General features: G+C 46.1%; 1 protein-coding gene across 1 annotated transcript in view; it reads right to left on the bottom strand.

The window, feature by feature from the left end:
- The window catches only part of PDZD8 (PDZ domain containing 8), a 127,514-nt gene extending 111,568 nt beyond the window's left edge, over positions 1-15,946 (bottom strand). Inside the window, exon 1 of the mRNA XM_014573726.4 lies at positions 14,768-15,946. Within this exon, the coding sequence (XP_014429212.3) occupies positions 14,768-15,651 (884 nt within the window). The 5' untranslated portion in view covers positions 15,652-15,946. The remainder of the gene's footprint in view (positions 1-14,767) is intronic.
- Between the last annotated feature and the right edge of the window lie 1,359 nt (positions 15,947-17,305).

The raw sequence follows: 17,305 nt of genomic DNA, 5'->3' as shown, positions 1-17,305 counted from the left end.
TTTACCGGAGTCACCCAATAACATGAAATGATTCACTACTATAGTAAAACTGTCACCATGACTTTAAGTTCCCCAGTGATTAGAATACAGCTATTACATTACTGAAACTCACTTCCCTCACCCCCAACTTGCTTTCTAAAAGCTTACTTTTTGTTGTTGTTGTTGCAAAGATTTACAAGATCTCAAGACCAAATTTCTATAACTTATGTAAAGGAAAACATTTGTCATGTGTGTATGTGACCTTCTGCAAGCACTGAGGGTCCTTTTATTTTAACTGTGATTCCTCTCCACTCATCCTCTCAATGAATTCATGTGCTCTGCAGTTACAGTAAACTTCCGATAAACCGGCACCTTTAGGACCCAGGGGGTGTCGGATTATCAAATTTGCCGGACTATCGGAAGCGGAGACTATGAGGGGTCTGGGGTGGGGGGGATGCCACCCCAGACCTCTCATAGCCCCCCTTCCGATAGTCTGGCTCTGCCCCAGGCGTCCCTGATTCAGCCGCTGCTGGTCAGTTTCAGCAGCAGCTGAATCGGGGACGCCTGGGGCAGAGCAGCTGGAGTGCTGCCGGGTTGGTCTGGTAGCACCGACCCTTGGCGCGGCGAGACAAACCCGGCAGCACCCCAGCTGTTCTTGGGAACGCCTGGGGCAGAACAGCTGGGGTGCTGCCAGGTTGGTCCCGCAGCGCCGCTTCTCGGCGCTACTAGACCAATCAGGCAGCACCCCAGCTTCTCTGCCCCAGGTGTCCCCAAGTCAGCAGCTGCTGATACTGATCAGCGGCTGACTCCAGGAAACCCGAGGCAGAGCTGCTCTGCCCCGGCTTCCTGGAGTCAGACGCTGGTCAGTTTCAGCAGCGGCTGAATCAGGATGCCTGGGGCAGAGCAGCTGGGAGGCTGCCGGGTTGGTCCCACAGCGCCGAGGAGCGGCGCTACTGGACCAACACAGCAGCACCCCAGCTGCTCTACCCCAGGTGTCCCCAAGTCAGCCGCTGCTGAAACTGATCAGCGGCTGACTCCAGGAAGCCTGAGGCAGAGCAGCTCTGCCTTGGGCTTCCTGGAGTCAGCCGCTGGTCAGTTTAAACAGCGGCTGAATCTAGACGCCTGGGGCAGAGCAGCTGGAGTGCTGCCGGGTTGGTCTGGTAGCGCCGCACCTCGGCGCTGCGAGACCAACCCGGCAGCACCCCAGCTGCTCTGTCCCAGGTGTCCCCAAGTCAGCTGCTGCTGAAACTGATCAGGGGCTGATTCCAGGAAGTCAGCCGCTGATCAGTTTCAGCAGCGGCTGAATCGGGGACAGTTGGGGTGCTGCCGGGTTAGTCCCGCAGCCCAGAGGGGCAGCGCCCCAGCTGCTCTGCCCTGGCTTCCCCGATTCAGCTGCTGGTCAGTTTTAGCAGCTCCAATGGTCCGGCTGCCAGGAGCACTTCCGGGTTCCTGATGGTGCCGAACCATCAGGAGTGCCGGACCATCAGATGCTGGACCATTGGAGTTTTACTGTATTTGCCCCACATTGCATTGAGTGTCCCAGAGAACATGACCTATGGAGTCCGAGCTGGTTAGGGCCCAGCAGAGATGTAGTACAAGAGAAACAGAGTGGAAAGGATCAAAGGAAGGATCTGCTTTAGCATGTTTAGGAGGAAATGTGGACTGAAGGCCTACTGGAAAACCACAGGAAAGAAGAGTAAAGGAGATTTGAGGAAGATTACAGGGGGAGAGCTCATGCTAAATCAGGAGCTAGGAGAGGAAGCTGGTTAGAGTGGAGATGGAGTTCTATAAGAGAATCGCCAAGTGCCACTGTGATGGATGGGAGGGGTTCTACTCTTTTCTGGACATCCCAGCACTCTGTTACTAAGTTACTTGTAAAGGGTTAAACCCATAACAGTGGGTATCCAGGAATTGTTGGCAGGGAGCCAGGAGAGCGGATGGGGGCAGAGAGTAAAAAATTTGAAATGAAATCAGTTTGCCTGCTTGTGTGAGAGCTAAGAGCAGGAACTGGGAAGATAGATGGACTAAGCCAGAAATAAAGACATGGATTTTTCGGCTATATCCATGCCTAAGGAAAGACTGAATCCTGGAACAAAGGGTGTGTAAGTAAACAGAGAATGTTTAGACAGACACAATCAGGTTATTTTATTTGGCTTTTTTTTTTTCTTAGTTTACTTAAACTCCTCTGCACTAAAACTGCATCCCAGGTAAGCAATTCTCTGTGCTTTAATTTTTTTTCTTTAGTTGCTCTAACACTTAACCAACAAGAATGCTTTACCAAGTATGTCGTCTTTGTTACGATAATAATAATAATCACCATTTTTAAGACTATGATCTGATTCCTGTGTCCTAGAAAGCAGAAAGTTCTGTGTACACATGCCAGAGACTAAAGGGCAGCTGTTAAGAATTAAAGTTTGTTTTCAAGCTCTCTCCTGAGAAAGGTTTAAAGAGCTGTGGGTAACTCTCTCGCAAGAAGAGATTCCCAAGTACGTATTCCTGGATTCAAAAAGGTGTGGGGGGTGTTATTTGGGTGGTGGCAGAGTACCCCCAAAGTCAGGGAATCTGTGTCCTCGGGGACTTCTTAAAGTAGGAATAGCAAGGTATATCAAGATCTCTTGTGGACCTACACCTTCTGCAGCCAATGTGCAAGCATGGAGAACAGCCTTGACAGTCATACATTTGCATAACACCTCTATGATAGAGTATAACACCTATTTTTAAACAAGAACACTTAGGCAAAAAATAAGTGATTTACTCAGGGTCTCAATGAGAAGTTGGACCTCATTTTTGATCCTTAACAACAGGCCTTGCTTTTTCCCATTTTAACCAAAGCATCATGGGTCATATAGTATTATCTTAATCTTAAAAATAAATTTTAGTTTTCAAAGACAGGTTTAGTAGTCAGATGAAATAAACTCGTGGTTTTACTTAAAGCTTTGAAAATATGCAAGTTATGACAGATGAGTTAACACTAAAGTTTATGGAAAAACAAAGACATTTATTCTCATTGAGAACCAAGTTTGAGACAAGACTTTGAGATATCAGAACATAAATAAAAACCCAAACATTCAAAATATTTTTTTTTCATATTTTGATATCAAATTGAAGTTTGCAACAGAATTGTATAAGGTTTTCTGCCAGGCTGTCACCTAACTAGCATCTACCCACCCAAGGAGCACACGACTGATCTGAAAGTATTTTTTTTTTTAAATACACAACGGTAAGAAAGGTAAGTCAGTGCAATAGTTATATTTTAATTTACAGTTGTATCAAAGAATCTCATGTACATTTTTCAAAAAAGGAGGCAGGTTTGACATTTTGAAAGAGGAAGTTCCATTTGCCTGCCAAACCAACCAACTTCTAATCCTCAACTGGATCATTTTTTGAAGCATTTTACCACTACAAAACTAGTCTCTCACTATCTTTCACCCTCCATTGAGCCAATAATTTTTATTTCCACTATCGTGTACATTCATTGAGGATTTGTTTTGTTTTGTTTTTTTGATCCCTGTGTAATTCTCCTACACAGAATTTTGTCAGATAAGAAATACTTAAACTGCAGGCAAGTCATGGAAATTCAGTATTTTGTTATCAATCACACATCAAAGAGCTTATGCCCTCACCAATCCAAAAAGCACACCAGCAACCTACTAATTCATGACCTGTGCTTTATTGCTTATAAAACTTGATTTATTTCAGATTTTATTTTTAAACATACGGGATTTTTTGGAGGATAAGAGATTTAGATGTACTTTTTGACTGTGAGAACCCATAAGACAACAACGAGGAAAAAATATTTTAAAACCCTTTCTCTACTATTCTGAACCACTAGCCAAAATCATCAATACCAACAGAATTAAAGCTTTCTTTTCTTTGATCAGAGACTGAGTTTGGTGACCTTCCAGGCACACCACAAAAAACATCTTGTTCAACAGGATTTTTGGAGTAGGCGGAGGGAATGATGAAAGGGTGGGAAGCAGCTTTTTAGTTGGTAGCAGGCTAGCAGAGTTCCTTTATGAATAGTTACTTGATGCTGCCGGGGTTTTGTTCTGCTGTAATATTAATTACATGTCAGGGCGCCTAGAGCTTTGTATAAAGGTATTCACATTTTAAAACAAACAAACATTTCAATAAATTGTTGTTTGCTCTTTTGGCCATGAAGAGCATCTTCCAAACATGATAAACAATCAGAGTGTGGCCACTGCAGTGTATCATAGTTTGGTAAACAATTTAGTGAAGTCTGGTCAGTTTCACTTGTTCTATTAAGAACCACATAAGCAGCACTGAAACTGTCATATATCATGACAATGTCATAATGATACCTCTATGAAAAGAGGCAGACATTACAATTTTTCCACGGGGGGCAAGTGGAGAGGACCCAGAAAACGGAAAAAGAGGAAGAATAGAGTACCAGAACCTTTCCCTTTTGGGTAGCTGAACAAAGAATAGGTGAGAATGGGATGTGTCTTTTCCTTTCTGGCAGCTACAGAGGAGAGAATTTTAAATCTAGACCAGGCATCTGTTTTGCAAGAAAATGGATATATACAAATATCAGTAGGCTCCAGAGACAGCATCTTAATAAATGTCTCAGCATCTTCTCTCTTTCCAGCAGATGTGAAGAGAACTTGGTGGTGGGATTCTCAACAAAGCAATACTGGTAGATATCACTAGTGTCTCTATTCTTATCTTCAAAAGTAATTCTGGCTAAAAAGTTCAACTTCCAATTAGATGTTCACAACATTTTTCAATCCTCTGTCATCTGAGTAGGTTTGTCACTTCAATAGCAAACCACCATTTTAAGCCAGTATCTTGCTTACATTACATTTTTTACTTGTATTTCTTGAAAAATATAATCCATTTAAAAGTTACATAAATGCTGTAATAGATGAATTACAATAGATTAGACTAAAGATTCTGGGTCATGCAGTCGAGTGTCAAAAAAGATTCTATATAATCGTGTTTTATTTTGGAATTGTTTACTGTTTAACCAAACTCATTAATGAGAAGTCTTGGGGCACGTCTACACAGCTGGGCTAAAGTCAAATTAGGCTACACAACTTCAGCTACGTCAATTACATAGCTTAAATCGAAATAGCTTAATTCAGCTTTTGGTGCTGTCTACACAGCAGGAAGTCGAAGGAAGAACTTTTCTTTCAATTTCCCTTACTCCTTGTGAAATGAGGGTTACCATGAGTAGGAATAAGAAGTCCTCCAGCTTGACATTATTTCAAAATAAAGGCTTGTAGTGTAGACACGCACTATGTTATTTTGGAATAATGCCAGTTATTCCGAAATAATGCTGCTGTGTAGACGTACCCTTAGAGACTAACTATATATATATATGGTCTCTAAGGTGCACCAGGACTACTCATCATTTTTAAAGTTAGACTTACAACACTACTCCTCAGAGACTCATAAATGTGCTAAATGTAAGTCTTCAGTGATAAGTTGTGGTATTTAACTTCCAACAAGAAAACATTACTAGAAAGTAGTATTTACAAGACCCTGCTTCTCTGTTTAGCTTCTTCATTGGATCATGTCATGTTCTGGTGTTTTCTTAAGAAATTGACTAAATGTGAATCAAGTTCCTAATAAATTCTTTAGTTAAATTCACACATTGGATGTTTGGACAAAAGTAGATCTTACACAATTTTTAACATCCCTAACTTAAGGTAATGTAACCATGTAACAGCCAAAAATCTTATTGATTACACGCGCTGCAGGTTCTGCAGCTGACAGCTCCACTTTTGGAAAGGTGGCTTCACTGTGGCAACAAAGCCTTCTTCCTGGGAGTGGAGTGGGCAGCTCCAGGCTCCCCAGGAGGAGGCTTCACTCAAGTTCACCCTTGCCTTCCTGGCTCCAGGGGAGGAGGCTTCGCCGCCCTGCTATAGCAAAGCTACCTCCCCGGGAGCTGGCTGAGTTTAATCAATTCCATTAACCGATAAGTTGATGCTTATCAGTTAAACAATTAAACAGTAAGATACCCACTTTAAATAATCCAAAATATTATGCTAAAAGGTAGGTTGTGGTTGTTAACCTTAGATTCAGCATTAAAACATCAGATGAAAAATTCTTAAAAAGAAATATGCTAAATATCTTAGATTAACTATAAAATTATACCTTTTAGTTTTAATGTGCCAAATTGCCTGGTGGTTGCAACATGGGAATGGATACGAGACAAACCGGATTCTTCCCCTGGGTGCCAATGGCTAGCTGTGATACTTTGAATCAGTCTTTCAATATCTGTTTCCATATTCATAAAGTAAATTGAAGATGCTACTAAGTTATCCGCCTTTGAAAAGTGCTTGGAGATTCTGATTAGTGAGATGAATTATTGCAAATAAAGGCAGTCTCAATTTTCAACAGCATATTTAAAAAAAACCTACCAAGGCACGTTGAAGAATTATTTAAAATTTGAGTCAGATTCTCCTTCCTTACATCCATTTCTACATAGCTATTACTCATGACTTAACACAAATCTGATTAAAGAATTGTGCCCTCCAAATCCTTTAGGCACTGTCTACATGGGAATGTCATTTTAAACCCAGTTTAGGTTGCATCAGTGCAGATTTAGCTAATATGGTGCAGCAAGCTGAAATGAGTGTGTTCATACAGTAGGGATGTCAATATTTAGTCGACTACATGATTAACCAATAAGCCCAGGCTTAACGGTTAATTTCTATCAATTACACACACTCTCCTCCCCCACTTATGGCTTCTCTATCAGAGGCAGCAAAGGTGGCAGGGAGAGGTGGGAGCCGCTGCCTGTGGGAAGCTCGCTTTTAAGTCGGCTCCCCACAAGGACTAGATCCCACAGAGCTGTCTCCTTCCCCCACCCTACCACTGCGCTGCTGCCTCTGATAGAGAGGCAGTAGCATGGAGGATAAGAGGGGCAGGTGGAAGCTGATGCATACAGGAAGCCAACTTTAAGCCAGATCCCTGCATATACAGGCTCCCGCAGGGCTGCTTGTCCCCAGGGGGCTAGGGGAGGTTACCTCAGAGCAGCCTCTATGCACAGCGGGCCCCCTGTGGACAGAGGCTGCTGCCAACCTGCACTGCTGTCTCTGGTATAAGTATTTCAGCATAAGCTCTAAAAGCAAGTCAAAACATTTGTCCCCTCTTCTAGATTGCTGAACTGCAAAACTGGAGTAAAGAAAATCGTAAACATCGGATTCAGTTTGGTATCTATATATTTTAAAGAGCTTGTGCATTTATCTGTAGATCTTCCTGTGAGTCCATTTGTTCAAGTTGTCCTCTTAAACAGTAAGAATAGCTTCCCTTTATCCCAATTTAAAGCAAGGTCAGGGTTTCGTTGTGCCAGGAAAATGGGATGTGGCTGGAATTCAATTGTTTTCCATAACATGGAAAAGGAAGGATCTGATAGAAAGGACAGTGAACGCATGGGACAGTTATACTAACCATAGGGGGACAGACTAACCATAGGGGGACAGACACACCAGCAAGAGAGTATCCTCTGGGGCCAGAGCTTTCCATATTGCCAGCCCCGGCCCCCCTGCCACAAAAACCCCTCCCCTTCAGCCACAGCACCAGATATGGGGGTGGGAGAGAGTTCTTCCTGCCAGCAGCCCTGGCCACCGGGAGGTAGGTAGTGAAGCCCTAGCCCCAACCCTCCTCCCCATGAGGAGCCACTAGTCAGTCCAGCCCAGCACCCCCTCAGATCTGAGACCCCCTGGACTAAGCCCATCCCGACCTGAATCCAGGAGCCCCCCCTGCCTGAGCTCAGACCAGTGCAAACTGTGAAACTGCTTCCCACAGCTCCTATGGCAATCTGCAGCAAAGAGGAGCTGCAAGTGTCCATATGTACAACTGCACAGGTAAAGAATCTGGTGACCCTCTAGGGGCTAACCCTCATGAATCGCATCTGGCCCACAAGCCACCCCGGTTTAGAATAGCATCAGGTACAATCTAGGGACATAATGGTATAGTCAATTAAACAATTAATCAATAAGTAAAAGCTTATCAGTTAATGCTATGGACTTCATGCATTTCCTCCCTCCATCCCCCGCCAGTAAATGTTTTAGCAGGCTAGCCAGCAGCCCGGCTCAGTCCCAGTTTGCACTGGGTCCGGGACTACCAGCTCAGCATATAAAGTGTATTAGGAGCTAGGTGGGCAGGCAGCCCAGCTCAGTTCCAGCTCATGCCAGGTCTGGGAGCTCAGACCCCCACTGGACAGGGGCTGCTGCCATCCTACGCTGCTGCACAGGGTAACAGGCAGACAGTCCGCGAGGGGAAATGTTTTTAAAGTGGCTCCCCTCATGGACCAGCTCTCACCTGGTACTCCGCACTGCTGCCTCCGTATCAGAGGCAGCAGCACAGAGTAGCAGGGGGCTCCTCGGGAGTGGGCCCAGAGTGCACTGGCTACCAGCCGCACCCCCGAGAACTGTAGAATAGTTGAGTAACCAATAAGAATTCATAAGGTTAATTGACTATTCAATTAACCAATATTTAACATCCCTAGTACAATCATCTCCATTCCCTGTGATTACCACATGGAATGCTAGAATCCAAAAGTTCTGGAATGTGATATCTTACCAGAGAAAATGAGACTAACGGCCACGTAGAGTAACAAAGATGTGGTTGTTCCTCCAGCCAGGAGGCAGCTGTATGGATAAACTTTGTGGGACGTGTACAAACAGCAACATTTCTCACTACAATGATAGCAGCACACAGAAAGAACCCCCCTTCCCATTTTTGGCTTTTTTAAAAACACACAAGACTATAAATTACACACGACAATCTGGCTTTCACTTACTAATGTATGGATTAAGACTTATTTTAAAGGCATTTTCTATGTGCAAAGTGTATGCTCTTGTTGAATAAGCACCCACAGCAATAAGACTTAAATTATCTGCTGGGCAGTTCAACTTTTTTTTGGCTGACAATCTAAAAATCGTATCCTAGAAATTTCTGTCCAAAATAATAAAGAATAATCAAACTAAGAAATTCAACATTACCAGTGTATTCATAACTTATATCTATTAAAAATCAGAGTAGCATCAAAGAATCAAAAACCTTTTTCAGATTACATAACAAGAGAGATGGTTTGTAAAGAGCCTTTTCAATTATTGGTAATTACGGGTCATATTTGGAAAAAAACAGAAGCAGACTATAATTATTGGTGTGTAAAATACTTTGTATACAACGTATATAGTCATCACAAAAGATTAAGCAACAAAAACACAAAAGGCCAATGAGCATAGGCCACAGACTATTACAGGGGTTCTAAATTTGTGTCATACGGTGCCAGACCTTAATAAAGAGATTGCTTGAGGGTGGATAACTTCAATCCATTAACAATTGTTTAGACCTCCTCTCTTGCCACTGGCCATCAAATAGCATCTACAGCAATTGCTTACTTACAAACAGCAATCTTCTTAGTGTACATTTTACTTCTTTAAATGTAATTTAGCAGCAGGAAACAAGGTAGGATACCTGTGTGGCCTACAATTTGGAAATTACTGGACCTAAATTATGCCCCTTTTTAAGTAGGGGAAGAAAGAACTTCTTATATACAGCCTCTTCTCGACTTACAAACCAGTTACGGACCAAGTAATTGGTCATAACTCGGTTCATTCGTAAGTCAGACCCCACTGAGTTACACGCGACCGCGCTGTTCGTAAGTGTGGATCACATTTGTAACTCGGGATCCGCCATTTATGACCACGTTGGTCGTAACTGTGAATGATCGTAAGTCGACCATTCGCAACTCGGGGACCGGCTGTATAGCAATAGTTTCTCTTTCTAAGGTCTGGTTTACACCTAAAACTGAGGCCAGCTCAGCTACATCATCTCTGGTTCTGAAAAATTCACACCCCTGACACACATAGGGTATGGCTACACAGCAACTAGACACCCATAACCGGTGACAGTTGGCTCAGGGTCAGACTAAGGGGATATTCAACTGTGGTGTTATTACCCCATCTCATAGGAACTTGCAGCCCAGGCTGCAGCCCAAGCTTGAATTTTTCCACCATAATTAAACAGTTCTTTAGCCAGTCAGCTGGTATGGGCCAACCACAGGTTTTTAACTGCAGCATAGACATACCCATATTTAAGTCAACCTATTCCTGGTACACATACAGCTGGATTGACAGAAGAAATCTTCAGTTTACATAAGCCAGTATCTCTTGAGGGGGTGGATTTTTTACAGCAACAGAAAAACTCCTTCTGTCATTGTAGCAGGTTTCTGTTACAGTGGTATAGCTGCAGCACTGCTGCTATAGGGCTTGTAGCGTAGACATAGTCTAAGACTATTACTATTACAACTATTTGATTATTTATTTGCAAAACTCCTAGAGTGCGGATTGGGAGAGGAACGCCACAGAAAGGGCTTGAACTGCAAATAGCACTCAGCTTGCTAAATATTTAACAAATAATATTTTAAATCACAAAAAGGAGGTGGGAACAAATACATTTTATACACTTCAAACAACCGAAGTCCTGACAGTAAACATTCCGTTAATTTCTTATCTGTATGGAATGTATCTGGCTTCCCCATAAATACTGAAAAATTGTACAATAGATTAAATTAGTCTGTCTCTAAAATAGTCGTTCTCAAACATTTTGGCCCATGGCCCACCCTGCTGAACACAGACTTTTCTGCAAACCACAAGCCAACCGCTCATGGTGACAAAATGGGTGCAGGAAGGTAGAGATGTTAAAAAGCAGGGTTTTTTTTCTTGTAAAAGTGTAACTGCTGATTTCAGCAGTTACAAGTTTACACATGGGGGGTGGCTCCTCAGGAGCCAGTGTGCATGGGAAGCCAGCTTCTTTTAAGCCAGCTTCCATTGAGCCTCCGCCCCTCCCCATGCTGCTGCCTCTGCACTGGCTCCCGTCTGCTCCCCTCCCACTACCTCTGATACAAAGACAGCACAGGGGGGAAGGGCTTGTGTGTAATCATGAAGGGTTTACTAATATCCCTAGAGGAGGGGGTGAAAGTGCAGGGTCTGGCCAGGAGCAAGGGTGCTGGAGCAGGCTGAGGGTAAGGGGTCTGGGATAGGGATGCTAGATATCAGGTAATTCAATAGTCAAGTAAATGCATGAACTGTCATGAGTTACTCAACTATTCTCTAGTCCCTAGGAGTGAGGTCAGCAGCCAGTGCACTCCAGCCCCACTCCCAGGGAGCCTGCTACCACCCCGGGATGTTTCCTCTGCTTTTAAGCCAGCTCCCCGCAGCACCAGCTTCTGGTTCCCACCACCACCTTGTTGCCTCTGACACAGAGGCAAAGGGGGGGAAGGGAAAGGGAAAAAAGTGTAGTCGAAAGCCTAGGCTTATCAGTTATTCCTATAGTCAACTACATGTCAACATCCCTAGTCTGGGATGCAGGAGCAGGCTGAGGGGTGGAGGGACTGGGAGGGAGGGAGAGTGCAGAAGCAGAGAGGAGGGGGGTGCATAAGGGAGATGGGGGGCATTTACCTCCATTCATCCCGCTGTGATTCTGGCCAATAGGAGCATTGGGGAAAGCCTCTAGGCAAGCGGTTTCCTGTGCTGTCATTCCCCCAGCCAAGTGGATAGAGAGTGGCAGCGCATGAAGACGCATCCTTCCCCTGCAAGCTGGATTCGGCCCATGAGGCTCGCCCCTCTCTTCACAGTGGGAAGCCAGCACCAGCACTCCAAACCTTATGGGGAGGAGGGCACGAGACTGGAGCACATACATGGGCTTCCTGCTGCAAGGGCAGGGGAGCACCGAGTCTGCAGCCCACCGTCAAGACGGTCACAGATCACTAGTGGTCCACAGATTTACGTTGAGAACCACTGTTCTAAATAAATTGAACACATGCAATGCCTATTACAGACTACTTTTCCAAAACTATTATCCATGAGGCAATATGGTTTAGAGTTGAGAACTCCTAGGCCAGGCATGGGCAAAAGAACCTCCAGGGCCCAGATCCAGCCTGCCAACCAGGTTGATCTGACTCATGGCTGCCCTGCCACTCCCTCATACCTAGGGCAATCGAGACCTGGGGATGGGGGAGCGTACAAGGTCTCCTCCCCCTGCCAGAAGCATACAGCACTAGAGGAAACCGCCAGCTGTTCAGAACAGTTGCCAGTTCACTCTTGGTGCAACCTTACAAGGCAGGGGCAGCAGGTGAGAGACTTCCCGTGCTCCCACACTCCCAGGCCCTAACTGGCCAGGAAAGGAAGGAGTGCCTGAAGTCTCCTCCCACTGCCAGGGGGCGTGTGGCACAAGAGGGAACTACCAGCTCTCTCAAGTTGCCAGAGGGTGTCAAGACTTCACACATTTCCTCACCCCCACGCCAATCACTGTCTGTGGGCAGGGAAGCATGGGAAGTATCTTGGCAGCTGCTCCATGCGCCTGAGGCCCTGCCCCTTCCAGGGCAGCCCGGGGCCACTTCATTTTTGAAGGGGAGGCCACTTCACAAATTTCTGATTTCCCACCCCATCCTAGGCCCTTTTGCCAGTAATCATTGACATTGTGCTGCCTTGGGCAAATTACTTGTGCTTCAGATTTACTCCTCTGCATATTGAGAGCAACACTATGCAAACAGAATGTGCTCTTAAGTTTTAAGCTTCAGTGTTCACCAAGCACATTATCTGTCGAGGAAACAGTCCTATATTTAGGAGTGATTTTTGTTGTTTTTTGTTTTGTTATCCAATACCTACTAACCAGTGTACTAAACATACAAGCCAAGGTGAAAAACAAGTATGTTTACCATGATAATTCCAAAACCAAATTCCATGCAATTAAAAGGCAACTACTATTGTAGTTTTTAATTAGCTTACAAAATTTATTTTAATTTCAATTTAAAAAAAAATCTCTTTCCTGTATCATCTTTTCATAACTTTCCTTCATTGTTTTCAGCATCATTTATCTTCTCTCCCACCAACATTCTCCATACTCATCTTTCCTACTAAATGTTGTGCTCTAACTCTGCCCAGTATTCTCTGTCTCTCAGAATTCTCCTTTTCAAAGTCCCAAGTCCCCTCCCCTACACCCGTCTTTCTCTTTCACCTCCACTCACAATCCTAACTAAGTAGCTCTTCTGGACAGGATTTGAAAAATGTATAAGATAGCTTGGACAGAATTAGGAGAGGGAGCTTCACTAAGCAGGGGCACCTCCCAGGTGAGATGCAAGACTCCTTCCTCACACAACTGCTTTAGGAATGGAGTGAGCCATTTCTGACCTACACAGACACCCTGGAAACTGAAAGGAAAAAGGGCAAAGAATGCTTCCCCCCCACACATACACACAAACCCAACACCGCCCTTTGTTGCAAGTGCAGTTAGTTATTGAAGTCAGTAGGAGTCTTGCTGTCCTAATCCTCAGAGATGAAGGTCAGAAAGGACCCACACTTCTCATCTGACTTCCACATTGCAGGTCACAGAACCTCATTCACCCACTTCCTAACCACTGGCTGAGTTACTGCCATCCTCAAATGATGGTTTAAAATCTCAATTTTAAGTCATTTTCCACATAAACTCAAGTCCCTTTTCCAAACTGCAACAGTATGAAACTGACCTGATTCTTGTGAGTTTTGCTCCTGTCCACAATATTCTGAATAGAAGCCCTTAAAGCTGCAGGTGTCCAGTCATTTTCATTTTGCTGCACTGTTAGAAGGCTATGAGTAACAACAGCTGAAGTACTGTACTGGAAGTATCTGTTTGAGAACTCAGGAAGACCCAACCACATTGGTTTAGACCTGAGTCAGATTTTGTAAGATATACACAAAACCACAAAACCTCAAAATTGTTAACAGAATTAAGATTCTGTAATGGCATTTACCCTGAGAAGCTTCTTACCTGCCCAACTCTTGTGAATTTTCCGAGTCTTAGATAATTTTCTACACACACAGTGTCACATATACAGTCACACAGCTTAACTTAATTTGTAACAAAAAATAGATAAGTAAGGCTTTTAATGCCATCTGCTCAACATAAAAATCAAATACACTTTGGAACCCAGATGGCCCTCTTCAGTGATTCCTTTGTGCAGCTTCACCTGAGAGGAACTTTATAGAGATTTTAGTGTTGAGGAATCAACTAAACAGAATCACAGTATATTTAGCAGGTAATCATGAGAACTATAGAAGGACATACAGGAGGATGAGAGGACAAATGTGTTCCCTGAGGCTAGTATGTTACTGAATACTTATAGTCACTGACCAGACAGTCATCAAGAATTCACTTGGACACTTCCACTACAGATAAATCACTGGATACCCATTATATGCAAAACTGCAGTGTGTATAAATTAGACAGAAGGTGCTCTTCAAACTCCTTTACCACAATAAACAAAGTTATCACTAGAAAGTTCCATCATGGCAGAGTGAGTAGTGAGCAGCAGTCCCAAGCTACCTCTTAGGTCAGCCCACAGGACTGGAGAAACAAGGGGAAGCAGCAGTAGCAGATCCTGGAACAGAGCTCTGATATCTCAACTCTGCATCCTGTACTTTAGTCACAAGGCCATCCTTTTCCCTACCAAACATTTAGCATGGATGGCACAGATAAGGCACTGAACTGGGAGATGGGATACATGAGCTCTATCATTAATTTGCTATGTGATCTTGGGCCACAATGTATGCTTCAGTTTCTTCATCTGTAAAACAATGAAAATGATACTGATTCACCTATACAAAGTGCTGAGATCTTAAGATGACAGATACTGTACAAGTGCCATTATCATCATATGCTTGAAAAAGTGCCAATATAAATCTTCCCTTGTCTACCTCTGAGTACAAGACAGCCATTTGAATGCAGCCTGTCCCAAGGTAATCTTAGGGAAAAGGGGCATATGGCACCTTACCTGATTTTATAATTGGGTAAGGTGTGCTTGCGCTTGATGACCTTCTTGAACTGGTTGACAATGATAGAAGTGAGCTGGGGCAGAGGCCTCCCCTCAAACTGGGATTTCACCTCAAAGCCTATTACAGGATCATCCATGAAAGCAAAGGACCAGTGCGTGAAGGGCAAGCGGGTGAAGACCAGCCTCAGCTTCCCCATCACACGGGAGATCTTGACAAAGAGGTATGCCGACTTGCCAAAGACCAGGTCTGCATCGATGGCTAAGTGAAAGCCACCATTATACTCCAGGTCCACCTCAAAGCCCAGTTCCTCTGGGCAGCCCTCCTCACTGCAGAGCACTGGCCGGATGAGCTTGATGGATTTGAAGAGGGGCACCACGTCGCCCAGCGACACATCCCTGAGGCTGAGCCCCTCCAGCACCTTGCCCGTCATCTTGGTCTGCAGCAGCTCCTCAAACTCCACCTTGATCTTCTTGGTGACCCAGTGCCTGACCAGGGAGGTGTCCCGGAGCTCTCTGAAGAGGAAGAGGCAGATGGCATTGAGGAAGTAGCAGGTCTCCTCTCGGGCGGAGGCGGACGTCGGGGGCTCTTGCTGGGGCTTGGCGCCGGGCTCAGCGGGGGGCTTGGCCGCACCTGGGGAGGAGGCAGCAGCGGAGGCGGCGGCAGGGGCCGGCTCTGGGGGCGGGTGGCTGCCCGCCGGCTCTGAACCGTGGAAATAGTCCCTGAGGTTGTGGTCAGCCAGGACCCTGGTACAGAAGAGGCCGCCGGAGGCTCTGCCTACCTCGGCGGGCTCCGGCTTCCTCCAGTAGAGCAGCAGCAGTTGGAGCAGCAGCGTGAGGCAGGAACCGGCCAGAGCCGAGATCAGGATCACATAGACCAGCAGCATCTCCGCCTCGACGTCCCCCAGGCGCGCCCCTGGGCACGGGCTCCCCCCTCACAGCAGCGCCGCCGCCGCCTCCATCTTGTGGGCATGGAGCTCGGGCAGGTGCCGAGGGGCTGGGAGAGGGGGAGAGCGCGCGCGCGCAGCCTCCGCCTGAGTCCGCCCGAAACACCCGCGCGACGGCTCGGGGCGCCGAGCTCCTCACCCAGCAGCAGCCAGCTGCTGCCTCATCCGGGTCCGCCCCCCTCCCCCCCAGTGGGGCGGAGAGACCGGTGGTCACTTCCCGCCCTAGCCCACCCGATTGGAGGAGAGAGGAGGTCCCTACCCCTGACGTCACAGGGCACGGTGCCCTGCGCGTTGACGTCACAACACCGCGCGGTGGGGCGGGCGGGGAGTTTGCGCGCGTCGTTCGCCACGCTAAGGCGGCCCAAGCCCGCGCCTGGGGACAGGGCAGCCCAAAGGGCGCTGCAAGAGTGCAGCAGCAGCAGCGCGGCGGGTGGGGAGCTTGGAGAAGCTGCGCGCGGCTGCTGAGGGTCCGTTATCCCCCCTCCCCTCCCCAGATTCACTATGCTACTCTCATGCCCTGCAGTTGCGGGTGCCCGCCTCTGCCTTTCACTCTCGGGGCCCTCCCGCCTCAGGACTATTGCAGCGCTACCAGCCTCTGCAGTAGTGCCGCGTGTCGCACGCCCGCGAGGTTCCTTTCTGCACACTGCACAGGCGCTGTGGAAGGGCCCAAATCCCAGTTTTCTGGGTTCCTCCCCCCCCCCCCTCCCCGCTATAGCCTTTGTAAACGCCCTTGAGCAGGCGCGTCCCAGACCACTAAGCGTTACTTTTGCAGACGGGAGCTAGAGGTTGGGAGGATATAGACTGGACTGGGCAGCTCTTGAAAATGGTTAGCGAGAATGATGGTGCTGTTGGGACCCGCCTCCTGGTTTCTGACCATCTAAAGTTCTTAAAACGTGCCCAGTGGTAAACTGCCACACCCTAGTTTTGAGAAACTCAGAATAACTTTTAAGTATCAGAGGGGTAGGTGTGTGAGTCTGAATCTGCAAAACAAAATCGACAAGAAGTCCTGTAGCACCTTATAGACTAATAGATTTATTGGAGCATAAGCTTTCATGGGAAAAGACCCACTTCGTCAGAATAACCTTGTTTCTAGCCCTTGTGTCACCTAGCAATTCAAAGTTCCCGCCATTGCTTACCAAATACCAGGTGTCATTTTCGCAGTAGAGCCCTATTCAGACACAAAATTTGTGTCTGTGTCCAATCTGCAAACATGGTCCATGAATATAACATGGATGGATATCTGCAGTTCTGATGGGCTTTAGTGATTGCTGCCCTTGAACAAGGATCTTGAACATGGGTCTCTTTCTCCACTCACTGATGACTATTTCCAGCTGCCATAGAATCTTGTGGCCAGTCTCCAATTAAAGGAGCTCCCCAAACATTACGGAACCTTCCAGTTTAACAGTCTATAGAATCATAGAATCCTAAGGCTGGAAGAGATCTCAGGAGGTCGAGTCCAGCCCCCTGCCCAAAGCAGGACCAACCCCAACTAAATCATCCCAGCCAGGGCTTTAAGCTGGAATTTAAAAAGTTCTAGGGATGGAGATTCCACCACCTCCCCAGGTAACCCACTTTAGTACTTCACCACCTTCCT

The sequence above is a fragment of the Pelodiscus sinensis genome, chromosome 8, assembly GCF_052426305.1.
Source record: "Pelodiscus sinensis isolate ZL-2025 chromosome 8, ASM5242630v1, whole genome shotgun sequence".
In the NCBI taxonomy this organism is placed as follows: Eukaryota; Metazoa; Chordata; order Testudines; family Trionychidae; genus Pelodiscus; species Pelodiscus sinensis.
Note: the sequence above shows the minus strand (reverse complement) of the source record. Positions and strands in the feature narration are given on the sequence as shown.